Raw genomic sequence first — 27446 nt, forward strand, 5'->3', positions numbered from 1 at the left:
ACAGAAACCAATCAGCACTACCAGTGGTCGATGAGAAGGTTTTCGCAAATATTGGAAAAGCTACATCCCGTTTCTGTGGCCGGCGCTCTCCTGGGTGCATCTTTGCTTCAGCAACAGAGTAAGATTTCCCTTGTAATTTACACTTCAGACACAAATGAAAAGTGTAGAACAAACAGATTTTTTTTACCATGATAATAGAATATGACAAAGGCTACTGACCGATATTTTCTATAAATAGTTGTTTAAATGTTGCCCCCTTTGACTTTAGGTTTCCATTATCTTAGTTCTTAACAGTGCCTCACATTGTTTCAGTGGTTTTCTGTTTTTAGTATACTAGCCTGATTACCTCTCTTCGGTGTATTTGCAGTTGCCAAAAATGAAAAATCTGCACAGGTGAAGTTGGCCACAATCCTGACATTTCTTGTTTGGGTAGTCTTTGCAGACCCTGATTGCAGTGGTGGCAATGATTCGACTGTCCAACGTCAGGTCAGATTCAGGTATTTTTCTCCCTGTTCCTTGGGCAATGGTAAAAAGATTGCAGTTTCTCAAAGTTGTAGTCAGACTGATGTCAGACACTGCATCGCTGTCGGAGATTTTTCTGCGCAGCTCCTCATAATACAATGATCCATTGTTAGAACACAGAATCTTGATGATGTTCTGAGGGAGCTTTGACAGAGACATTTCTTCCCCTAGCTTCCTGGCAGCTCACTGTAACAAAATCTTTCTTAATGTACGAGCTGGGAATTTAGGAAATGAAACTGAAACTTTAGCTATGTGTTTTCCAGAACAACATAGCATGACGACAACCAATTGAGTGGGACCAGTGTTGCAATCACCAAGGGACAAATAAAGGTTGATTTTGTTATGATTTTCTTTCCTCCCTTCATATCATTGACTCCTGTTTTGACATGTTGCCATGGGCATCATAAAACACCATTCTTCATGCGAGTCTGTGCAGAGTCTGGTGAAGAAATTTACTGCGCAAATCCCAGAATAAGTACCTAACATGTAAAAGATCCAATGACACAATTCAAAAAAAAGCAGGCAAATCCTCCTGGCAAATATTTATTCCTCAACCAACATCACTAAAACAGATTACTGATGTTTCTGGAACCTTGCTGTGTGCAAATTGGCTGTGGAATTTCCTATGTTACAACAGTGGCTACACAGCCAAAAGTACTTCATTGGCTGTAAAGTTTGCTTTTTGATGTTCTGAGGTCAAGAAAGGCACTACATAAATTGTTATGGACAGGAGGGAGGTTTTAATTTAAACAGCTCTGATTTCTCCTCTCACCACCCAACCATAAACAGAAAGGTGTTTTTGAATTCCCCCTTTATATGTGGTGGCATATTATCCCAACCCCACACTTTTGGTGTGATCCAATTCTCTGTTAATACCCCCACAGCAAACTCGAGAAGGGGTGAACTAAAAGCGTTATTTATTTTACACAAACACAAAACACAGGAGGGGGAGTTGGTATGTAGCCCCCCAGCACATTCATAAAATAGAAATGGAATAAAGGAAAGAAAGAGGTACAGGGCAAAGATCACAGGGAAGATAAGAAGTATTGTTTCATGTGAGTCCAGAGTCCAGAATCAAAGTCCAATAGTGTACTCTTTCACAGAGTCAGCAAGCTGAAGATGGATGCTGGATTATCAACTTTGCCAGTAGAGATGATTTCCAAAATGGAATAGGCACATAAGAGATGATTTAGTCTTGTAGGCGCTGGTACAGAATTTCAGAAGTTCCAATAAGAAACAGTATAGATGGGCCGCCAGGTATTCAAAAGCCTGGCTAGAGTCCCTTTTCTGCTGCTGCCTGCTAGATGGAAAATGGCAGTCTGCATCTTTTCAGCTCCAACAAAGCAATATTACAAGTTTTGGCAGCTTGGGGAAGGTGTTATGTGACATGCCCCCTGCTTCTCCACCTTGGTTTGGACAAAGGATTTGTATAATCCTGGTCTGGATTCTTGAGATGGTTAATGCTTCAATCATTAATGAGTTCAACAGAGGTATCTAGGTCTGTTAGCACCTCTTTAGATATAACAAGGTTGCAGCCGTTCTGAAGGCCAGAAATTCCTTTGGTGTGTGAGTCATAGTCAGTCTTGGCTTCAGTCAGTTTAAAGCCTTTGTCCAGTTTAAAAGGAAGTAATTTTATAGATTAGCCAGGATTAGATGTTATATATATATATATATATATAATAAAAACATAGAGAAGGGCCTTAGCCACCTGACAAAATGCAAGTTCTTTCTTTCTTTCTAACTTTGGATGGTGTTTTGTTGTGTTGTGAATGTCAGGCCCAGCTGAGGAGCTTTGGGAATATTATACATTTGAATAACAGAGAAAAAATAGCTGAAATAACAGGAAACCTTCCAGAAGGAGGAGTACACATTTTAGCATTCATCATATTCAGAGAGGTGGTCACACCACAAGTTAGGGGCAAGCAGGCAGATAGAGGATTGGTGACCGCCAGGCAGGTCAAGAGAAACAGGCAGGTAGTGCAGGAGTCCCTAGAGGTCTGCTCAATAACTGGTTTTCCATTCTGGATATCGGTGGATCCTTGGAGGAGTGCAGCAAGAGCCAAGCCCATGGTAGCCCAGCTGTACAGGAGGAGTGGAAGTAGAGCGGAAGGGCAGTACTGATAGGGGATTCCTTAGTTAGGGGAGTAGACAGACACACACTCTTCCCCCCTCCCCCCACACACATTCCAACCCCGACATAGACTCTTCCACCCCACCCCCCCACATTCATACACATCACACCCCCCCCACACACACACACTCTCCCCCCCTACACAGATGCATGCATCCACCTCACCCTCATGCACACACACACACGTCCCCTCCCCCCATACCCACATGCACGCTTTCCCCTTCCCCTCATAAACACATGCACACTTTCCCCCCATACCTAAATGCACACTTTCCCCTTCATACCCATGTGCACACTTCCCCCCTCATAACTGCACACACACTCTTCACCCCCACACACACTCCCCACCCCTACATGCACACTTCCCCCTTCCCCCCGCACACACACTTTCCCCCTCCCATTCCATACACACACCTCCACCCCCACACACACATACAGCACCCCCTACACACAAACACACACTTCCCCCTCAACACACAAACATTTCCGCCCCAACACACACATTTCCCTCCCCCACACAAACACACCTCCCCCCCCCACACACACACTTCCGCCCCCAACACACACGGACACACCCCATCCCTACACGCACACTTCTCCCCCACAAACACTTATACTCCCCACCCCCCACAAACAAACTCCCACCCACACACACAAACTCCCCCCAACACACATAGTTCCCCACCCACACAGACACACTTCTTCACATTCCCAAACACACACACTTCCCCCACCCCACACACACTCCCCACCCGCCGCCACACACACACACCCCCTGACCCCACACACAAACTACACTCCAACACACACAGGTACCCCCACAACACAAACACATCCCCCGACACACACAAACATTTCCCCCCCACACACTGGAACCCCTCCCCCCTCACGCACACACACTTACACCCCCACACACACATCCCCCCCGCCCCATGCACACTCATCCCCCGACACACACATCCTCCAGAATACACATCCCCCCCACATACACACACACTCATCCGCCCCACACACACACACATCTCCCCCCACACACACATACCACCCCCACACACATATCCCCACCACACACACACACACACACACACACACACACATCCCCCTATACACATACATATCCCTCCACACACACACACATCCCCCTACACACATACACATCCACCAAACACACACACACACACCCCCCCACACACACATATCCTCCACACACAAACACATCACCCCCACACAAACACACCAACCCCCAGACACACATCACTCCCCGCCAGACACACACACATCCCCCCCACACACACTCACACTCATCCCCCCCACACACAGACATACCCCCACACACACACACACCCACACACACATATCCCACCCCCACACACACACACACCCACACACACATATCCCACCCCCACACACACACAAATTTCCACCCACACACATGGCCCACATACATCCCTTCCCACACACACACATCCCCCCCAAACACACACACACTCAAGCCCCACACACACTCATCGCCCCCCCCCCACACACACTCATCCCCCCCACCCACACACACACATTTCCCCCAACTACATCCACACACCCAAACACACACACTCATCCCCCCACATCCACATACCCCCCCAAACACACACACTCACCCCCCACCACACATACACATCCCCCCACCACACACACACACTTATTCCCACCACACATATACACATCCCCGCCCCACACACACACACATCCCCCCTACACACACACACGTATCCCCCCCACACACACATCCCCCCCCACACACACTCATTCCCTCCCACACTCATTCATCCCCCCCACACACACACACATCCCCCCCACACACACATCCCACCCCCCACACACACACATTCATCACCCCCAACAGACACACTCTCCCCACACACACTTCCCCACCCACAAACACACACACCTCCCCCCCGCCATACACACACTCCCACCCCTCCCAAACACACACAATTCCACTCTCAATGCATTTGAGCTTATTTAAATTTGAGCTGCACATATCCTAACTCTTTGCAAGCTGCACTCACAATCACCCCCGTGCTCTGTGACCTACACTGGCTCATGGGCAACAATAGCTTGATATTAAAATTCTTCTCTCCTTGGCTCGATCTCTTCCTATATGAACTATATATTGTGTGTAATGACTGGATCAAATTACGTAACGCAGGGGCTTTGAAGTACTTCACAGAAGCAGGATTAAATTGCACATTCCAGACAAACTGTTAAGTGTGGTTTGTCAGTCAAAGTGAGGTAAAAATGTGCTCCTAAATATATGTGGTGCAAATAGACATAGGTTAATGTACTTAAGACCATACAAATTTAATTCAATTAATTGTTAATGTGCCGACTGACTCAAATAATACCTGTTGGAAGCAATAAAACGCGTGGAGAGTGTTACTCACGCCAGGTGGGGATCTTGTTTATTTTAACCGTAAGCTTGTAAGGGCGGGTTTAAAGTCTCCAGCTGAGTCCTTATTTTGAACTCAGCAGTATAGGGTGCTGTGACTGCTGGTGGTGCTTGATATAGAAAACTGTTTCCATGGTAAAACATTTATTTTGAGGCCTCATTTTTCCTGCTGAGAGGTGAATTTAAACCCTCAACTGCACCTCAGCCTTCTTGGTAGGGGAAACATGGGAACACCTTCAGTTTGTCTGCAAGCATGACCCAGACCTCCCTGTCGCTTGCCATTTCAACACTCCACCCTGCTCTCATGCCCACATGTCCGTCCTTGGCCTGCTGCAATGTTCCAGTGGAGCTCAACACAAACTGGAGGAACAGCACCTCATCTTCTGACTAGGCACTTTACAGCCTTCCGGACTGAATATTGAGTTCAACAACTTCAGATCATGAACTCTCTCCTCCATTCCCACCCCCTTTTTCCAATAATTTATAATTTTTTTACAAATATATTTTCCTTTTCCCACATATATTTTAATTTATTTCGATCTGTTTCATCTCCACCTTTTAGCTCATTCCGATCCCTTCCCCCCACCCCACCCCCATCCCCACCAGAGCCATCTGCCACTAGCTTGTCCTGCTTGCTACCCTTAATGTCCCCATTAGTACATCCTTTAGATAATATCACCCCTTTTTCCTTTTGTCCATGACATCTTTGGCAGTCTCTTGGCCTCCACCTATCACTGGCCCCCTATCCAGGTCTCCTGTCCCACCCCCCTCTACCAGTTTATATTTCATCTCATTTCTATAGTTTTTAGTTCTGATGAAGAGTCATACAGACACAAAACGTCAACTGTATCCCTCTCCATAGATGCTGTCAGACCTGCTGAGTTTTTCCAGGTATTTTTGTTTTTGTTCTAGATTTCCAGCATCCGCAGTATTTTGCTTTTATGAAACATGGGAATAGTTGTCTGTGGGAGATGCCCATTGAGAGGGAGATGAAGAAGGGCAGGTGGAGAGGTCCAGGATGCACTGTTAGTGCAAGGGTGGCAGAGCTGCACCAGAGTAAAAAGGTGTTTCAGGCATAATGAATCATCAACAGAGGCACAGAAGAACTTATGATGCCAATCGAGTATATAGGCAGAGCATGAGCTACCTTCAGATGTCAGAGGCACAGTGCCAGGGGAGACTCAAGCTCTCATGGGCCACAATCACCTGTATTTGTGACATGCTGGCAGGGGAGATCTCTTCCAACTGCATTGGTGATCGCCCGTTGCCAGTTGCTGTAAAAGTGATTATTGCGCTGAATTTCTTTTCAACAGGATCCTTTCAGGCTGCATGTGAAGACCTCAGTGGCATAATGCAGCCTGCCACACACCACTGTATTAAGGTCTTCACAGATGCAATGTTCAGAAGGACATTTCATCCTCAATAGACTGTCTGAGTCAATTTGAATGAGCGAGAGGCTATGTGATGAGCCCAGGCTTCCTGAGGGCTCGGGGAGCGATTGACTGTACGCACGTTGCTACCACGTCTCCAGCTGGCCAGCCATATGTGTTTATTAACTGGAAGGGATATCACTCCTTGAATATCCAGTTGGTCTGTGACCACAATTGACAGATGTGCTGGTAAGTATGAAATACCCAGGCAGCAGCTATGACTTGTACATTCTACTTAGCTCCCAGGTGCCAGACATGTTAAGAACATTAGAAACAGAAATAGGAGTAGACCGTTCAGCCCCTCGAGCCTGCTCTGCCACTCAATAAGATCATGGCTGATCTGTTTGAGATTCGATTTCCACATTCCCATCTCCCCCGATAACCTTTGATTCCCTTGCCTAACAAGAATCTATCTACCTCTGCCTTAAAAATATTCAATGATCCCTCCTCCACCACCTTCTGAGGCAGAGAGTTCCAAAGTCGTACAACCCTCAGAGAAAAAAATTCTCCTCATCTCTGTCCTAAAAGAGTGACCCCTAATTTTAAATCAGTGCCCTTTGTTCTGGACTCTCCCACAAGAGGAAACATCCTTTCGAAGCCCACCTTGTAAGGCCATTCAGGATCTTGTATACTTCAGTCAAATCACCCCTCACTCTTCTAACCTCCAGTGGAAACAAGCCCAGTCTGTCCAATCTTTCCTCATAAGATAACCCACTCATTCCAGGTATCAATCTAGTAAACCTCCTTTGAACTGTCTCCAATGCATTTACATCCTTCCTTAAATAAGGAGACCAAAACTGCACACGATATTCGAGGTGCGGTTTCACCAATACCCTGTATAACTGAAGCATAACATCCTTACTTTTATGTTCAATCCTTTCTGTAATAAAGGATAGTATTCCAGTGGACCTGATGCCCTGGATAGTTGGCGTCTAGTTGACAAGGGTTACCCTTTGAAGAGATGGCTCATGATTCCAGTAAGGACCCACGAGAACAGAACCATAGAAAAGTTATGGTGCAGAAAGAGGCCATTCAACCCATTATGTCTGCTCTGGCCAAAAAAGAGAAAAAACTAGCCGCTCATTTTAATCCCACTTTACAGCACCTGGTCTATAGCCTTGTAGGTTACAGCACTTCAGGTGCAGATCCAGGTACCTTTTAAATGAGTTGAACGTTTCATCCTCAACCACCAATTTAGGCAGTGAATTCCAGATGCCCACCACCCTCTGGGTGAAAAAGTTTTTCCTCATGTCCCCTCTGATCCTTCTATTAATCACCTTAAATCTACGCTCCCTGGTAACTGACCTCTTAGCTAGGGGAAACAAATCTTCCCTGTCTACCCTATCTAGGCTCCCCAATTTTGTACACCCCAATCTGGTCACCCCTTAGCCTCTGGCCTAACCCGAACCCTGCACAGACATGGGGAAGGGCTACAATGACAGCCAAAGAACCACTAGGGCCATCGTAGAGCAGACAACTGGGTTACTGAAGATGAGGTTCAGATGTCTTGAGAGGCTAGGAGCATTGCAATATGCTCCATCACAAGTGTCACTCATGGTTATTGTGTGCTTTGCACTGCATAATCTCGCCATTCAGAAAGTAAATGCTCTTGAGGAAGGGGATCAGAGAGTGGTCATTCCTCTGATGATGAAGGCAAAGATGAGGTGAGGGAACACCCTAACTTTTCCAGTGAAGGGGTAACAGGTTCTGTACTTTTCACATCTTTGTCACCAAAAGTTTCCCCATCCTCTCTCCATCTCAATGCCACAATTCAATAATGTCCACATTGCTCATAGCTGTTCAGGTAGTGACACCTGTTTCCAGACAAGCGGAGAGTATTCCATTGCACAGCCCATGCATTCTCATTGTTTCTCCTAGTAGGAACAAATACATATGCAATGCTGGATTTTCCCATTAGATTACCTTTCAATTAGCTTCAACTCCTTTGCTGCATCCAGGCCAAGCTGGGCAGACCCTGCTTAAGTATTTTGTTGTAGATGGGCTGACTGCCATTGGGAAAAAAAAAATCAGGTTTTGTCATTAGTGTTAAAATAGAATCTTTATAAGCAGGGCTTATTTACAATAAAATTATTCTGCATTTACTGTTAAAATTATCTAACGCTCTATCCAACACTAGGTGACACTGTAGCTCCTCAAAATTACATTGTCTACATTGTTCTACTAGGTGCTCTGGAGTTTACAGGTACATTTTAAAGTTTTTAAAATTAAAATTTTATTTTAATTTATAACATCTGATTTTTCTTCCCATTCAATTTGCTATCCCATTCTTCTCTCAGTTTTTGCTCAATCCCCTTTCTGCTCTGTCTTTGAACCTTGAGGCCTTCTTACTCAGAGCCACACCACATGGAAGATGAAAGGATTTCTCTGATGCATTCTCCTCCCTCTCCTGGTTAAGGATCCCAACCCTCCTGATTTCAGCAGGGCTCTCCCATAATGGACAGTTAGTCTTGAACGGTTGCTGCTGTCGACTCAAGAGAAATAGTTCTCATTTGTGTGGTTTGCAAATGCACAGCACACCAGCTGTCCTGGTTTGCAGCCAACTTACATTATGTGGACGGTCCACACACTGTTCAGCACCTTCTTCCTTAGCGGTTGTGAAGATGTCAGCATTGGGATTTTAAAAAAAAATTCATTTGCGGGTTGTGAGCATTGCTGGCAAAACCAGAATTTATTGCCCATCCCCAATTGCCTTGATGGTGGGCCATCTTCCTGAACTGTTGTAGTCTGTGGTACACCCACAATGCTGAAGGGAGGGAGTTCCCCAGGCATTTAAACCTAGCAATAGTGAAGGAATAGTGATATAATTCTAAGTTAGAATTGTGTATGGTTTGGAGTGGAACTTGCAGAAGGTGGTCTTTCCATCTTTGTTCTTCTAGGTGGCAGAGGTCACAATGCTGTTGAAGTTGACAAGTTGCTACAGCGCATCTTGTAGATGGTACATACTGCTGCCATGAGTGTTGAAAGGAATGAACGTTTAATATGGTGCATGGGGGGAGGGCACTATGAAATGGGCTGATTTGTCCTGGATGTGGCTGAGTTTCTTTGGTGTTGTCGAAACATCACTCAGCCAGAGAAGTGGAGAGTGTTTCATTACACTCCTGACTGGAGCCTTGTAGAGTGTGGACAGGCTTTGTGGAGTCAGGAGGCATGTTACTCACTGCAGAATTTCCAGCCTCTGACCTGCTCTGGTAGCCTTGTATTGATACTGCTGCTTCAGTTCAGTTTCTGGTCAATGGTAACCCCCAGGATGGTGATAGTCAAAGATTCAATGATGGCAATGCTGATGAACAGCAAGGGGAGGTGGTTAGCTTCTCTCTTGCTGGAGATGGTCATTGCCTGGTACATGCCTGACTTGAATGAAACAGGCCCAAAAACATCCTGTGCCCTAAGTGAGCATCATGAACTGAGGAGGAGGGCCTGAGAGGAAGAGAATCACAAACTGGAGAGAGAGAGAGAGAGGAAGAGAATCACAAACTGGAGAGAGAGAGGAAGAGAATCACAAACTGGAGAGAGAGGGAGAGGACGAGAATCACAAACTGGAAAGAGGAAGAGAATCACAAACTGGAGAGAGAGAGAGAGGAAGAGAGAGAGCGTGGGTGAGAGAGAGAGAGAGAGAGAGAGCCATACACACCACACACATGCCTGATTTTCCTCATGGGGTCCAAAAAGACATTGCCACTGTTTCCGGAGTCCAATCCTGCACCCAGAGAAATAGTCACAGGTCCTGATTTTGATAGGAACGGCCACTTAATTGGCTGGATGGCAGAATAGACAGCCAATTAGCAACTGCAGGGGCAGGAAATGGAGGCAGGCCCAATTTAAACAGACCATGGCAGCCATTACAGTGGCGGCAGTTTTACTGATTCATTTGCTGTATTGCTCAAAGCAGGAGAGGCAGAGGGCTGGAAGCTGGGGCAGGGTTGCCCCTCGCTTTGTAGATATAAACCTGGTGGTCCTTCTTGAAGCAGTGAGAGAGATCCTCTGGGCTTTGAGCGTGTGAGCTCCTCCACTTAAGGTAGCTAACATCAGAGCCATATGCAGCAGCAGTGAATACAAGAACTGCGCACTGACATTCACAAAATGCATGCCACTGGACTTGTCAGTGGCACCAAAGATATTTGGAGGGGATGCCAGTTGCACCTCAGCTGATGGTCCCCCTGCAAGCCCTCTTGAGCTTGCCGCCAAAGGCTAAGGATGTCACCCCTCATGAGGCGCCATCCTTGGTCTCCTTGGCGCTCTGACTGAGGGACCATCTGTGCAGAAACACCCAGTGACAGATGCTGCCTCTGCAAGAACAATGGTTCTACAGTCTCTGGTGGTGGCCCCAGCACCTCAATAACAAGGATGACCAGTACATGTATCTTATTTGCAAGCAGGGACAAATGAGCAGGCTGCTTCCACCTCATCCAAGGCCACAGGGGAGCACTGCATAGAAGTGGCTGAGGGCAGAAACCACCACAACTGGGGTTTGTTTCACTTGTAACTATGTTCTTCTTTTTCTCAACACCATGCAAATATTGACATATGATATTAGACGTATAAATTTCCATTTTGTAATGGCTTGATCAGCTCCCCATCCACCAGCTTAAACATTCACTCCCCCTCTATCACTGATGCACACTGGTAGCATACACAAGATGAACTGCAGCAATTCACCAAACCTCCTTCAACAGCATCTTCTAAACTCATGACCTCTATCACCTAAGACAACACCAGCAGATATATGGGAACACCACCACGTGCAAGTTCCAATCCACGTCACACACCATTCTGTCTTGGAATTATATCACAGTTCCATCACTGTCGCTGTGTCAAAATCATGGAGCTCCCTTCCTAACAGCACTGTGGGTGTACCTACACCAGGGAGACAGTAGTTATCCAAGAAGGTGGCTCAACATCACCTTCTCAAGGGCAATTAGGGATGGACAAAAGATTCTGGCTTTGTCAGCAATGCTCACATCCACATAAAAGAATGAAAAAATGTTGGAATAAGACAGATGTAGTTTTCAGAGTAGTTTGCTGGACGTGGATTGGCCTGAAGCCTCCTCAGTGATATGGAAGTTTGTAAAAGATTTCTTTTCCCAGCTCTATGGTTTGTTATGATCCTGTTAGGGGCTGTTAACATTTAAGGAAGAAATCCATTAACCAAAAGAGCGACTTCACAAGATTTCAAGCTTTTCAACAAAAACAAACTTTACATATCAAAAAATAAACAAAGCAAACAACATTAACACTATAATTTACAATAACATATTATGAACGCAATGCAACTTTTTACTGTCACCCCCTCCACCCCAACTGAAGAGTTTCCATATCTTATGAAATATTGAAGGCTTATTCACTTTTTCTGGGTCAACCCAAAAGGTATGCCACAGACCTCCTGAATATACTTCCCCATAGCATTCCAGCTAATCCTTGAGGTACAAATTCTATGGGGGGGTCCTTCCATTCGCTTTGTAGCTTTGCAACTCACCACCTTTTCCTTTACAACCTCAGGACCATGGATCCCTCAGCAACTTGTTTGGGTTGCGGACAGATATCCAACTACCTGAGCACAGGTTTCCAAACTAACTCTGCTGACTGCTTTCTGCCACAAGGCTCTGAGAGGACCACTGTAGATTTTCTTCCTCTGGCTTCAGACTAAGCAAATCTTCCAGCTGCTTTTCCCTCACGAAATCCAACCTGAGATAGAGCCCCACCTGTATTCTGCACAGTGAATGAAGAAGTTAGTATTTTCTCTGCCTGAAATGCAAATCTGACTAGTTGGCTTTCTCAATCTGGTGAGATGCAGTCTTCACCAAATCAAAGCTACAATTGCCTCTGTCTCTTCCAAAACAGAGCCATCTGCTTCTGCCAGCGAACACAGGAAAATTAAACGAAAGAACCTTCTAACCAAGGCTCCACCCTGAATCACTAACTCTATGGCAACTATCCCCAGGTAGAAATATAAATTAACTATCTTTTACTTCTAAAGTTGTTTTGATTCTGGGAAACATATGAATAACTTCTATCTTTATTGGAGTTTCATGACCCTCTTTCCCAGAATTGTTAGCTCTGACCTCAACTCAATGCGGCTCCAACCTTTAAGTGCAATGATTTCCAAGCTTGTTTGAAATGCATTTACTTCAGGAGTTATCAGTTTCTCAAACATATGCCTCCAATTTTTTAGTGTTAAAGCTTGAATTCCTGAATGTTATATTCTAAAACATATGAATTATGAACCAGGTATTCACAAGAAGTTTCAGGTTATCAACCAGGCAAGAAAAAAACCACAAGAAGAACTGCGAGATTGTAATAACGTTGAGTTAACACAGCGCTGTGGAGGTACGCGCTCTTGATCATGTTTTTGTTGAAACAGTGGAGTGTGCACGGTGATTCTCATTATGGTCGAGAAACAATACTTATCAATTTTGTATTTGATTTATAAATGGTGTTATTCACCTCGTTACAAATTAAAGTCTAATTTTATTCAGGGCATTGTGGTATTCAAACACTCAAATAAGATAAATGTAATAATATTTGGAAACAATGGACAAATGCTACATGATCAAATGCCATGTGATTATATCTCCAGGGATACATCAAACCAGGGTGTCTAGTGCTGGTCCCACTTCGAGCTCAGCCCAGAAACTTACTCTGCTTTACTCTTCTACACTCTGTACTTCAAAGATCCATCCCTGGCATTAATCAGGAACTGACATTTGAAGTGTAGGGACAGGATTCTCTTGACGATATCCCCAAAACTTAAGTTTCCAGTTTAAATAAAAAGGGCCAAATGGTCTGTTCTTGTTCCTTTTTTCTTAAAAAGGATGCCCCAGAAAATTTCCTGTTAAGGCCAAAGGCAAGCTTTTGAACTGTGGGGCTGAAATTGTTTGAGATTCTTCAACTTTGGAAGAGATCTGTCATCTACATGTTTTAAATAGCCTTCCGCAAAATGAGGGGTGAGGTTTTAAGGCTTGCAGCTGGAAATACCAACTCCACACTCTATTCTACTTCAGTAACATTCACCTGTGCACCTACCTCAGCCCATCTGATGCTAAAATCTTCATGTGCCTATCAGCTCTGACATCTATTATTTCAATGCCGTTTGGCCAGCTCCTATCTTCCACCACGCATAAACCTCAGTTCATTTAAAACTCTGGTGCATGTATACTATTCCCACCGAGTGCCATTTTCCCATCACTCCTATTCTATGTTGACCTACATTGGCTACTGGAACTCAATGTTTTCCCTAATTTTTCTTTTGTTATACACAGCCTGATTGTTGCGCTCCACAATCCTTTCAAAATTGCTGCATGGTCAATCTTGCGCAAAGGGAAACGTTCATTTTGTGTGGCCCATGTTTCAATGTGTTGCATGCTGTGGACTGCTGTGCGACCAGGCACCTTGGCGGGAACATTGGCCTCTATATATAATTAATGTAAATTTTAATTCTTATCCTTGCAATTAACAATTAGCACCTTTCACAAACTCAGTATGCCCCAAAACTCCTTACAACAGTGACTACGCTTCAATATAAGGCAGAAATCCCTGTATAGCCTTGACCCTCCCAATCTGTGCAATTTCCGCTGACCTCCATGCTTATCATCCATTTGAAGCTCATTAGTCAAGCTCAACACTTTACTAACTGCCCTCTTACTGTTGAGGTAAGGTAAAGTAATTCCGCTTGTTATTTTGCATTTTCAACTATGCTTTTCTCAGTGCCTTTCTTTGACCCTCTCATCGCCCTCTACATATGTCTACATTCAGCCCAATGAACCCCATCTTTTTTCTCCATATGGGCCCACTCACCACCATGCTCTTGTGACCTAAATCATCTTCCATGATTACATCACACCATGGAGTCACTCACCACTACCCCGCCCCCACCACCCTGCCCCCCACTCCTGCCCTATAACTACCCACCAGACCTCCCCACCATGCATCCAAATTTCCTTTCGCCCCACTATTGGCAACTGTGCTTTCTGATCTCATGTTCTACAATTCATTATTTGAATACTTAAGACCCGCCTTATAACCCAAGTCTTTAAACCAAGATTTTGGTCAATTCTAATTTCTCCATTCAATTGAAATCCATCTTTCCTGTGTTTAAGCATCTTAGGATGTTTTATTCAACAATAATGTTGTTCTATATTACAAGTTGTTGCTGAAACATGTGACAGCAGTAACACTTGTTTGGGAGAGCATTAAATAGGGTAGGAGCAGCACATTAAACTTCACTTGCAGTATTCAATGCTGACTCAGCGGTGGTGAAGTGAGCTTAAATTTCCAGAAAGAACATGAAGGCCATTATCTTAAAAGTTTGTCTCATTTCCTTTACTGTTCAAATGAGTTAAGCTCTGGCATAGAATGAGGCACCCAGGTGAACTCAATTGATCTGCATGGCTTGGTTATATTGAATCCAGGAACAAGAAACTGATTTTCTGTACAGACTTGCACATGAAGTTACAATATGGACTTTGCAAAAAACAGTGAAGCAGTCTAACAGAACCAATCTTTTGAAGATTCCCAATCTCTAACCAGTTATTCCAGCCATCCTCACTACATGTTTCTAATGTAGATTAAATACATTTATGTTAAATGGGATCAAGCTGCAGTAAATTTTAATACAATGCTATAGGTGTAACTGCTGTGTTGTTAATGAGCCAACTTAAAACATTACTCTATTTCAGGTGCATAATGTGGCTCAAACATAAATAGCATGACAGGAATAGATCATAGCTAATATAAAAACACAAGATTTGCTGCAGATAACTTTTAATTAGAAAATATATTAGGCACATCATCTATCCAGATTTACAGAGTACAAAATTATCCACAGAAGACAGTGAGAAATTTACATCTCTTCACATATACTTTTTATTTTAAAAAAATCAAGTACCTTTTAGTAGTCTTGACAGCAGTTATTTAAAAAAAAATCCAAATTTTCCATCCTATGTTCTTCTAACCCTATCAGCAAAATACAGATATGTTTCACAGCGCCTCAAACATTTCTTTAAGGCTCTCTCTGCAACAACAGTATTTCTTAACCTCAGGCAAACAAGATAGAATGTTGAATCTTAAGCACATTAACAAAAGTCCTTCAAAAGTAGCATAATTTTATAACACAATCAAGTTCAGAGGCTTGGTTTTCACCAAGTGCCTCAACAGAATATTGGCAGGGGGCCAGTATAGATTTCTCCCTGTTCCTCTCCTTTTTAGCGAGTTCCTGTTTGCACTTTGATTAAAGTCAACATGAACTAATACTGCTGCACCTTAATAAATAACCAACATTTCAAAAACCATGAGCAGGTTATGGCCATTCATATTTCTGTTATGAAGCTGTCAAGAGTGTATCAAAAAGCGTGAAGGTATTTCTTCCTAATATGTTCAAAAATAAATACAAATTACCAATATCATCCTCTCCTTTCCCCATTGACATAGCTAGGTGGATCAAATGTCTGCCATCATAAACCTAATCAATATCTTGGGACAAAGTCACTTATCTTCCCTCCATGGGGCACTAGCTGAAGGTTTTCAGCTTCTACAGTGAAGGAGGAAGAACGATTACAATGTGCCAGCACAGAATAGAACACATATTTGAATGCTAGTGGATTTTATCCAAGCATTTGTGGTGGACAGAAACACACTTTACAAAAAGTCACAAAACTATTTACTGGGCTCAGCTTTCTGGATTTAAAGCATTCTATCAAGCCTTTTTAAAAAAATGATGTGGTGACAAAGGCAAAAAAGAGTTTTAGGAATTAGACATTATGGATGCTGATGCCTACATACAGTAAACCTTTCCGTGTTTGGAAATGATTGGATTACAATATCACTTTAGTTGAAATGGTTCTGAAAGCTGATCTCTGTAGAGTGTCTAAGACTGGTTCAGCAATTCTGTGAATTCACCAGGGCTGAACACATCAATTCATGTGAAATGTATCATACTAGTACAATTGAGTGGAAAAGCACTTCTAAATTATATTTTACATCTACAGATGAACCAAAATGAACTATTTTATAGCCGTTAACAATAGACCTGTTGTAACAAAAGGCATCATTTTTAAAAATTAAGATGTGATGGTTTAAAGTAATAGGGGAATGAACACAAATGCTACGCTCAGCTTGTGAGGTCACGTTTTTGCCATCCACCTCATGCCCATGCAGTCTTGCTGAATGTTCTTAAATGTACAGGTGAAAGAGACCAGGGACACAATACAAAAAAACTAGAAAGTCTGTTTACACATTCAATACTCAGACATAACATACGACAGCAGTGTTGGTTTGGATTTTATGCACATCATCAGCATTTGTTCCAGTGCAGGCTATACAGAAACTATGATTGGAATATTTTAGTCGTAATCACACTCTCCCCTACTTCTGTCAATTAGGCCTTTCATTGTTCTTTTTAACATAAGTTAGTTATTGCTGCTTAATTGCATCCTTTTAACATTAAGAAATACTAATGTGTTCAAAACAAAGGAGTGAAAAAGTAAATGCTTTACTGCCAGAAAATGCTACTAGTGTTAGTAGCAACAGGAGACGCAGCCAGGTATCAAAGATCAAAAATAACTTAATTACAGCCAAAGTCCAATAAAAACATGTTAATGCTCAAAGAAATGACTGAATGGATGAAATGTGTTGGGATAGGTGTAGATATCACCAATGGTACCAATAAAAACAGATGGGTAGGTAAAGCTCTGGTATGTGTAAGGCTTAATCGTATTTCCCAATATTAATTTAATGATATGGCTAAGGAAAAACACACTCTGCCCTGGCTGGGAGGCATAGGTAGGGAAACTTATCCAGTACCCATTCTCTGCCAAAAAATGCTCTGAGGTCAGCAGGCAAGTACGCACACACATACAGGGTAACTAACTATGTCCTTCCTGAAAATTAGCATTACAATACACACAAACAGGGCTAACAGGTTGACTATGAATGTAACTAAACAAGAATGATCACTTCGATTAGCAACACAATGGGGTGTAGGCCCCAAACTCATGGCAGGCAAAGCACAGCACAACTAAATTCAATGTACTATCCACATCAATCCAGCATTAGAAGTACACCCTACCCCGTCCAACCCCACCACCCATTACTGTTTCAGATAGGAATGTATTGAGTGCAACTCACAATTAGAACAGGTCTGTAATGGAATGGACATTTAACCTATTGGGTATTGATCCTCACAGCTTCAAAAATATAACATAATCTTGGTCAAACAACACGAGAAGCAAAATTTCACTTTTTAAGCACATGAAATTATTGGATAATAGTGCCATTTTTAGAATCTAAATTTGAAACAAAAATGCAAGTGTTGCCTTCAAAAGCGATTTGTATGAAATCGCACGACACTCCATACTACAGCGCCTGTGGTAAAATATTAAAAATACACCATTTCGTATAAAATTCTAAATTTAAAATTTAGAAACCCAGCGGCATGTGTGGCAGTGCAATGTATATTTACTGAAACTTCAAGAAGTGCCAGTATTCCCCAGTAAACTAACAAAAATGGTCAATTCCTAGAAGATAGACTACTGAAACTGACAATATTTTAGGTATGACCTTAACTAGTTACACAAATGTCCTTGAGATTTCTCCTGTACTTAGAGCTCTGATGACAAATTTCATATTGATTGGCTAATTGAAGCAGTCAATAATTACACAGAAATCTCTCGCATATTCACTAATGGACATTTACTGAGTAAACATTTTCCATGTTCCAATGTGTATCACTTTATCAACATTAACATCCGTGACATTCATTACCCCATTTACTTCATTTGTTTAGATGCCTTTGAATACTTTAATTCTCGTACATTAGTAACCTAATTACATTTGCTTTATGCCAGTGGGAAATTTAATGCTACAGTACCCTCTTCCATACATTGCTGATGGTGCCAACAGAGCACCACACCACCCTCTTCCAAAACATTTTTAATTTGTCAGCAATTTATTTTGCTGCCAATTTTCTATAAATCTACCCAACTTGCCATTAATTTCATGAGCCTTAAAAGTCCTTAAATTTAAAAAAATCAAAATTATATCTATTACCGAGCTCTGTCCAGTAAATCAAGCACCTCCTCAGAGTCCCAGCTGATTTGTAAGGTATAACCTATTGTTTATTGTGGAAGTGCGCAGAGAACAATGCCACAAAAAAAAAATGACAATCTGGATTTAAAATATAGCAGCATTGACTACAAACGCAAGAAGGATATTTGGTTTGCACAAACCATTCATTAGACTAAAGCTGGAGTTCTGGACACTCCCATTAAAATATGAGAGCCATGGCAAGGTACAGCGAAAATTCACTAAAATTGCATGAGTAAATGAGATTATATTGATTAAGACATGCTTGAAAAGTTGGAATTGTTTTAATAGAATGGTGAAGTCAATACCCATTGGATCAAAGAGTTGTTTTCAAAATTCTGAAAAGGTTTTAAGAGAGTAAATAGTGAAAGAGTAATTTGTTTCAACAGGCTGGTGCATTGGTATTAAGGGGACTTAAACTCGAGGTTATCGCTGCAGTGGCAAAAAGAAATCTTCCATAACCTCAACTCAATATCTATTAGTGGTATAGTATTCCATGTTGTAGACCATGCACTATAATTTGAAGAGAACTGAATTAAGAATTTGCAAGTGAATACAAGATAAAGAAATTAGATAACTAATTGAAATTGAATAGCCTTTTAGCTGTAATTTTGATTATAATACAGTGCTTTTAAAGGATGAAGATTCCCATGGCTGCAGGAAGTAATCAACTATCCTTCCTTATTTAATCTCCATATTAAATTTAAATTTTACAGTGCAGAAGGAAACCATTCCAATCGCCCTCTGAAGCTTGTCGACCCACTTTGTCCCATTCCCTTGTCTTTTCAAATATTTATCCATTTCCCAGCTTAGTATTGTTTTTGATTGTTTCCAATCAGGGTTTCTATGTATTAAAACTCAGTATTAAAAACAATGCCCAAAAACTTCTTCCATTCTTTTTGATAATCTTAATTTGATGCTCTCTAGCTACAGATTCACCATGCAGATGAAATAGTTTACCCCAACTTAATACATCAAAACCCCGCAACTTTAAGCACATCCATCACACTTTAAATAAATAATAATTTAAACTTGTATTTATGGCTTTTGAAACTTGCCAGAATTCGATGTTAGCCTGACTGGTCTATAATAACTTGGTTTATTATTGAGTTTCACAAAGTTTTCTTAGTACTTCCTTATCTACAGTTGTCCCCTCCATTTTCTCGACCACTTCCTCTTCTTACCCTTTCATTCCTACTAAAACACTGTGAAGAGAGGTAAAATACTTAATATCTCCCACCATTCCTTCATACCTCATACTTATTTTAGCACTAGGACTGAGCCTTTCTTCCAACTATTATAACATCCTGTATCATTTTCTTTTGTAACCCAACAGTCTTCCTTCAAAATTTTCCTTATCCTTTCTATTTTGTACATTCTTTCCTTGTACCATTTGGGTTTTCTTGTGTCAGATGCTGTTTTAAGTTTAATCTTAACATCTCTACTCATCAAATTAATATTAAAAGGCGGCATCAACACTGGAAAGAACTCTAAATCACGGTTAAGAGGCCAGCTTGGGGCACAGCAGCACCACTTCTCATCTTGAACTGTCAGATAAGATGCTAATGCTTTGTAAAAAGCATGCAATTTATTCCTTGTAACTGCCTTGCTGGTAGCATTAAGAGAAACATTCTTCTAACTTCAATAGCAAAATACAAAATGCTGTCAAACCTGTAAATCAATTGCTGAATTTGGGTTTAACACTAAGGCCAGGATTTCACGGTCATGAGCAGGGGGCGGGGCCCACTCGCTGACACGTAAAATGACACGGGACGATGTCGGGCGGAACTCCCGAAGTCACCCCGCCCCATTTCAATTTTCAGGTAGGCGGGGGCTCCACAGTATCAGCTGTGTGCCCACCGACCTGTCAATGGTCAATTGAGGCCATTGGCAAAGTCATTAAACTAATTAATGGACCTACCCGTTCAACCTTAAGGTTGGCGGACAGGCCGAGACGGGCATTAGAAAAAGCATGAAACTTCATCCACGGGTGGGATGAGGTTTCATGTAGGTTTGAAAAAAATGTAATTAAAATGTGTTTAAAAGTTATGGGCATGTCCTAACTCATGTGACAGTGTCTTAATTGGCCCACCCACCGACTGGGGGCGCCAATCAGAAGTGCGCCCACTTTGAAACTTCCCCCTGAAGTTTCTGTCACCAGAGAACACTTTTCTGGATTAGCAAATGCCTTTTATTCCTTACATCTGAAATACTGAGGCTCCAATCAAATGCTAATAGCAAATTTTAATGGGATATGTAGTAAGGTAGTGAAACTTGTTCTCAATGTGGAATATCACAAAGGCATCTGCAACAGGCTAATCATTAGTCTTAGAAGTTGTGCTGAGGGACAATTTTCTGTTTGATGGTATAGTATAATTGCAGTTCAAGAAAATAAATCCAAGGGCAAACTTATCAATAAAAGTTTAAAAAGGAGTGGGCCATTGCCAAAAAAATAAATTAAGAGAGGCGTTAAAGAGAGGGGCTCATGAAATCAAACGGAGAAGTGTCTGAAAAGTAGAATCCAGTCTTTGTTGAAAAATATATAGAGAAGGCTCTCTACTGTTCACAGTGGAGTAGTATGGAGTCTCTGATGTACTAGAAATGTATTCACATTAATGCATACATGCATGTGTATGTACTAATTCACAGCTGCTAGTTATACAACACCTTCACAAATGGCAAAAAAATATCAGAAGGCAAAAATCAAAAACACAAATAAAAAATCCTTCAAATTAGTGTTTCTTTCAGTGAAACCGTCTTTGATTTCTCCCATTGGGTTAATTCTCCAAAATCTTTAAATATACACATAACTGAAGAGGCAGGAAAACAAGTGACCCATGAACTGACCTGGGCACAAGTCAAGAAATTGTAGCATGCCATGATACAAGTGCACTTGGTTTCTATTCATTTTCTTTTAAACCCTATGCAAACCATTCATTCCTCCTGTCTTGGTCCTGCCCAGTTCATATAGCAGTTGTAGTTCTTGGATCACGGACAACAGGGGTTGTCGATGACCAACATCACATCAATCCCATAAACTTCAAGCAAGTCCATTAGGAAGATACGATCCCCCTGGGGATCTAGTCCCATACTCCTTACATGATCAGCTGTCAGTGTTTTATCTTGGCACGCTGAAACTTCCAACAACATCTGGAAGATGCGATTGTTCTGTTCCATGAAAAACCTGCAAATAAAAATAAATCATGAAAGACATTAGCCATGGACTGGACAAACAGCTTCAAGGCACAAAACAGTAGCAAGTCCTTAAGGGCCTTTTACAGAAAAATATAGCTCAGAACCAATTTTGGTACGAGATATATGCTCTGATTAGAGCCCTTTCAAAGTCTGTATGAGAACCAAAGACTCAAAGACTAAACTAAGCAAACCTCTCCACATTAGCAACTAGAAAAGCAGGAATGAATTAAGAGTGAATCTTACAAACTTCCTTCAATCCCTGGAGGCAACAGATTTCTTCCTTATCCATTCAAGATTTGTGCATTTTTATTCTACCTTCCAGCCTTATGCAGTAATAACTCTTAAATTAGAATATAAATGGTGAATCCTGAACTAATTACATTATTCCCAATTACTGAGGTTTTACATCCGCGGACATTCCCTTCATCCTTTCTCTAATTTTCCATGTCACCACATCTTCCAGAATCCAATTTTACATCCTTTCAAGCAATAAGTTTTTTTCTTAAACCAATTTCAATTAATAGTTGAAATGGACCAAGACTGGGTATCAAATAGAATTGACCAATGTGCAATGTTAGAATTTATTTGTGGAGTTTTGTCTTTTCTTACACATTCAGGTCACAAACTTCCTTTTCCCCTCTCTTCCCAACAAGTGTGCACTGTTAGCTACTTACATAATGAACAGGTCTTCTTCACTGGAGCTGCAGTCTCCCCCCACCTCCTGAGAATAAAGTAGCATTTGTCTGTTGGAAAGATTTGCATCCAGTAAGTGTAAGTAGACTTGCATTCATAATTCAGCCTGCCAAATTAGAGTAATAGAAGGGGGTAAAGACACTTCACTGGCTGAATGAATTATAGAATCATATGCAGTAACACGTTGAGCAATACCAATCAGGAACGTCCATGTTCATTTCCTGGGATTCCTACGGCAGTAGGAGTGGGTATTACAATTATTCAACACGTTCCTGCATTTGAGAAAAATGGGGAAAAAGGGAGGAAAAACTGAGAAAAAAGGGATTGTGCTTACCTCTGATCATTCAGTTTGCGATACTTATCCTTATCTGCACTGTTTACTTTCAGTAGTTGCTGCAGGTGCTCACGGTCTGTTTTAACATTTTGGTTATCAACATAAACATCATACAAATCTTTCTTTTCCTCAAATATCTTTTCTGTTGTGCCTTAAAACATGAAATGTAGTTTATTAGTCACTGCTCAAAATCGGGCTAAAAACCCAACTTGCATTTAAATTTAAAAATTCTCCTTCAAATTATGCAAAGATCTTACAGACGTGTGCTAACATTTTGCAATCAAATAGAATAAAGTGGATGTTATAAAGTACAATATGCTATGATTCTGCCATCTGTTAGATCTTCAAAGATGATTACAGATATATTAGGAGGCAATGTCAGAATGCTTCATATACTCACAGGCCACATAAGACACCTCAGTCTCCAGGGTTTCTATATCTGCTACGCTGACATAAAAGTAAGGCTTGGATTCAGGGACTCCTCCAATCCCAGGCAGTGAAACATTTGCCAGGCAGCAACAACAATAAACTAGAAAAGAAGGGGGTGGGGGAAGAAGCAGACACAGAATGAGAAAATTCAATCTGGTGTTCAATTCAAATTGGGGAGGGGGCAAGGAGCACAGAGGAGGGCACAAAACATTGGGTATGTCATCCAGATAACAAAAGGTCACTGGGCAGCCATCTGGGCAGAAATGTGAAGATCCAAAGCCCAAAAAAGGAATACTGAAGCTAATTTCAATATCTGCACCTTTGTTGGGCTGATATAACAACCATCCATCAGACAAATGTCCAAACATTCTCGTCTGTGACACCAAAACTCAAATTTAACCACTGTGCTATCAAGAGCAAGGAATAGCCGTTGCTGGTTCTCTGCAATATTGCATATCTTTAAACATAATGAATACTTTCGTTCCTACTCAAGCAAAAATAAAATAAAATTGCCTACTCACCTTGGCTGAGATTATGAACAGTGCCAGCCAATCTTAAATATGTCACCAACAAGTTTTCCAGGTTTCTGCTGGGCAGTTTCAGCAGAAACCTTGCAGTGACAAAGTGACTCATGTCAATAACTGGAATTGGGCAACTATGGAGCGAAAAGCTATCTTTACAAGCGGTAATTGGTCTGTGCTTCATCTGCTCATCTCTTAGCAATATAGGGAATATAAAAAATGAATTCATTCAAAGCACACACCTCTATAGCAGACCACTCCAACTGGAGGGGGTGAGAAAATCAAAATCCGCTTTCTTAAAAGTGCAAACTTCCAAAGAACCATTATCTGCTCCCCGAAAAACTTGATGAACTGTGACATGCATCCTGCAGGATGAGTAATCTGTTTCCAAGACAAGAATTTCAACAACATTTCAAAAATATTATTTGCTAGTTAATGCCCTAATAAAGCTTCTGGCAGCAAATTCTGAAACTGACAAATTCAAACTGTCTGACACATCACCACGTTTTAAATAGGAATCTGTGTTTTACGTCAAGGTCTCGTTTACTGTAAATATCCTCCATGGACAACAACTGATCTGGATATACAACATTTTGCCTAGGAAGTTAGGTCAATTATCCAAAACTCAACAGAATATGGAGCAAGGAAAGTGAAATTAGCCCATCACTTGTAGAACCAGTCTCAAAAGGCTGACCAATCTTGGACTCTACCATGTTAACTGAATGCAGGGGCAATTTCATTCATGCTCACTCCCCATTTATATCTGAATACTCTGTATTCTGAAAAGTAGACACCATGCCACAACAAAGCAACAGTGTTTGCTTTTCATAATTGATGGAATTCAAATAGAGAGAAGCAAGATGGAAGCAACATTTGAATCTTTTTCCTATTTGGTTTACATCAATTCTATGCTTTTCGACAGATCAGTATTTATCCATCATAGGTTATTCATGTTAAGTACTGGATTGTGCTGTGAGTCACCCGTCCCAAACCTATTATTGTAAAAGAGCTTGTTACACTTGTAGGGGAAATTTGCAAATATGACCTCCTCTAAATGTAGCTTCTCATGCACCCTTTTCTTCCTTTTACTTTAGTAGAGGCCTTGCTTTCAGCTGCCAAGGCTTAATGTTTGGAATTTCCTCCATAAACCCTTCTCTTTCCTACCTCCTTTTTTAAGACACTCCTTAAAACCCATCTCTTCAACCAAGCCTCTGGTTACTCCACTTACTAACTTTTTTTTTGGATTTGTCTTAGTGAAGTATCTTGGCACATTTTTCTACATGAATAGTGCTATATAAACACAGGCTGTCATTTTTTAATTAACACTTTGTTTTCATAACATGTTCCACAAATACTCTACACAGAAATGAACTCTGCTCCCATAGAACTTGTATAACAAGTTGCAATGCTATAATACAAAATAAACAAAATAAATTTTTAAATAACATGGACACCTGAAGCTGCAACTTATGTGCTACATTTCCCAATCAGTCCAAAAGTCTGAGTTATTATATCCCGCTTAGTCCGTTCAAAATTTTCTTCCTTCAAAAATATCAATAGAAAATGTAAATCTCCACTTGTACATTATAAATTGAAGTTTTTAAAATAGCAATTTAATACAAAAGGCATTTGTGGAAAGAATTGTGCTAAGGAAAAGGCAAGGCAATTAATTTGACAAAGAACTTAAATTTCAAACCCATCTTGGGTCAAATTAGTACTGTTCAGAGTTTAGCATAGCAGATGACACTTCACACAGACAATTACTACATTAACATCTTGGGTATGTACAACCTCTTCAGACAAATGTATTGCCTTTCCCACATCAAATATTTTATACAGCTGCGTTCTTTGTTACCTTCATCTCTGGATACATGTATTTGTTAACAGATGGCAGCCAGTGAAGGGGCTGAAAGGATGTAGGAATTCCTTTGTTCATCCCTGCAGGTAAAACACCTTTCTTGTCTTCATAAAAGGCTTCTAATTGTGCATAATGTCCAGGGATTTCAAGTTGATGTCTGTAAAAATATACAATATATTCTGAGCTATTCAGGGATTTTGTCATTTGGGAATCTCACCCCCATTAATTTGCTGGGTGGTGGGGATCTTAAAACTTTGCCATTCCAACAATGAAAACTGTTCCACCTTACCTGGACAACCCATATTTGTTAGAACTTTAACCAGAATTTATTGCGGGAGGAAAGGTTTGTAATACTCCTTTCTATAGCTTCCAGAAGCTTGCTGTTACCATCAGCCTGGCAATATCCAAGCAATTCCACCAGAATGGATCACAGCAAAAGGCCTGAATCATTCAATGGTTACTTGAACCTTTTGCCTCTGGATGAAATTGGGTATGATGGAAGTCTCTCCTCAGCACAGCTCATAATAGTCAAATCCTGCTTCAATTTTGTTCCATTTCCTAATTGTCCTGAGTCCATCCGACCAAACTGCAGAGTTCAGCTAATTTGTTAATATAACTTTGAGATTCACCATAGATAGTAATAATTCAATACAGCAAAAGAGAAATGGAGAGGGTCAAAGAGAATAACAACATGACCCTTTATTTGTTTTGCTTTGGCTGCAAAATCAGTAATATTGAAGTATGGGTTGATCAGTGATAAGGTGCTATATAGTTATTTATTATATAAACTTATTTTTCTTATCTCTAACTCAAGGATGCACAGAAATGAAGAAAATACAAAAATATGACACATTTAGATGCTTGGTACGCAGAAAGCCCTGGTGGTATTACTGTGCCAAAAGAAACAGATGACAATCGAGTTCAGTAAGAGTTAATAAACATTATGTAAAAAACAATGTTAGATTACACAATCTGACAGTAGTTCTCTTAATTCAATAAAATCTAAAGACTATATGATACTAACACTGATGAAGGCCCCAGGTTTGAACTCTGCTCTATGTAGAATTAGCTTTAGGTTAAGAGCGCAGGGAAACTAAGGTTCCAGATACTTTTCTGTAAGCACTACAAGGAAGGGTCCGTACAGAGCTCAGGTAAGAGCAGGATTAAATGTGATGTCCTCAAAGTGAGTTTCAGCATGCTATTTAATTGCAGTTGGCTCACACAAGGTAAAGTAAGTTGTTGGATAGGTGCCTTCATCTACAAAATTATATCCAAAGATGAGCTTGAAATCAAATTGGAAACTGATGAATTTACACAGCTGTTTAATATAAAAGTTTAATATAAAAGTGAACAAAACAAAAAAATTGCAGAGGAAAAAAATGAAGAATGAGAATGAATCAGGTTAAATGGCCAACAGACAGATTTCTGGAATTCTTGTTGAGAGGTGAAACAGGTGCGTCAAACAATGCATTAAAACAAAAGGGTGTAAACTGGTTAATCATTGGTGAAAAGGCACAAGAAAGATAAACAAAACTTTCCCAAAACATAAGCAAATGACTCAACACCAAGTCAGTATATTCAGAGAAATAAAGGGGAAAGGGAAACCTAAGGAGGAAATCCAATCATTGTCACTGTGAAAGGGTCCATCAGCACTGCAAGTCAGCTGAGAATAGTTGCAAGTTTTCCTCAGTAATGCATCAGTAAAGCAAATCCACTAGTGCCTGTTAGATTCTCCATTATATCAAAAAGCATATTCAGCCAGCAGCACAGTCCCCGATGCTGATCAGACTGCAGCAGTCAGGAGTCAAT

The 27446-nt window shown here is 41.2% G+C and overlaps 2 protein-coding genes and 1 long non-coding RNA gene across 4 annotated transcripts in view; 1 reads left to right on the forward strand and 2 right to left on the reverse strand.

The window, feature by feature from the left end:
• LOC121293135 (protein mono-ADP-ribosyltransferase PARP12-like) overlaps positions 1 to 769 on the reverse strand; it is an 85973-nt gene extending 85204 nt beyond the window's left edge. Inside the window, exon 1 of the mRNA XM_041215864.1 lies at positions 347 to 769. Coding sequence (XP_041071798.1) covers positions 347 to 681 — 335 coding nt within the window. The 5' untranslated portion in view covers positions 682 to 769. The remainder of the gene's footprint in view (positions 1 to 346) is intronic.
• On the forward strand, positions 1 to 26550 carry LOC121293138. Its single transcript, XR_005946443.1, has 3 exons — positions 1 to 118; positions 25667 to 25723; positions 26452 to 26550. It is a non-coding gene; the product is annotated as an uncharacterized LOC121293138 (long non-coding RNA).
• dennd11 (DENN domain containing 11) overlaps positions 20603 to 27446 on the reverse strand; it is a 29451-nt gene continuing 22607 nt past the window's right edge. Inside the window, exons 4-9 of one of the 2 annotated variants that reach the window (XM_041215866.1) lie at positions 25635 to 25794; positions 24022 to 24160; positions 23230 to 23358; positions 22830 to 22980; positions 22477 to 22545; positions 20603 to 21791 (exon numbers count right to left, since the gene is read on the reverse strand). In XM_041215866.1, the coding sequence (XP_041071800.1) occupies positions 21596 to 21791; positions 22477 to 22545; positions 22830 to 22980; positions 23230 to 23358; positions 24022 to 24160; positions 25635 to 25794 (844 nt within the window). In that variant the 3' untranslated portion in view covers positions 20603 to 21595. Of the gene's footprint in view, positions 21792 to 22476; positions 22602 to 22829; positions 22981 to 23229; positions 23359 to 24021; positions 24161 to 25634; positions 25795 to 27446 lie in introns of both variants that reach the window. The other variant, XM_041215867.1, reaches the window with a different exon arrangement.

Source organism: Carcharodon carcharias, chromosome 21 (assembly GCF_017639515.1).
Source record: "Carcharodon carcharias isolate sCarCar2 chromosome 21, sCarCar2.pri, whole genome shotgun sequence".
Classification (NCBI taxonomy): Eukaryota; Metazoa; Chordata; class Chondrichthyes; order Lamniformes; family Lamnidae; genus Carcharodon; species Carcharodon carcharias.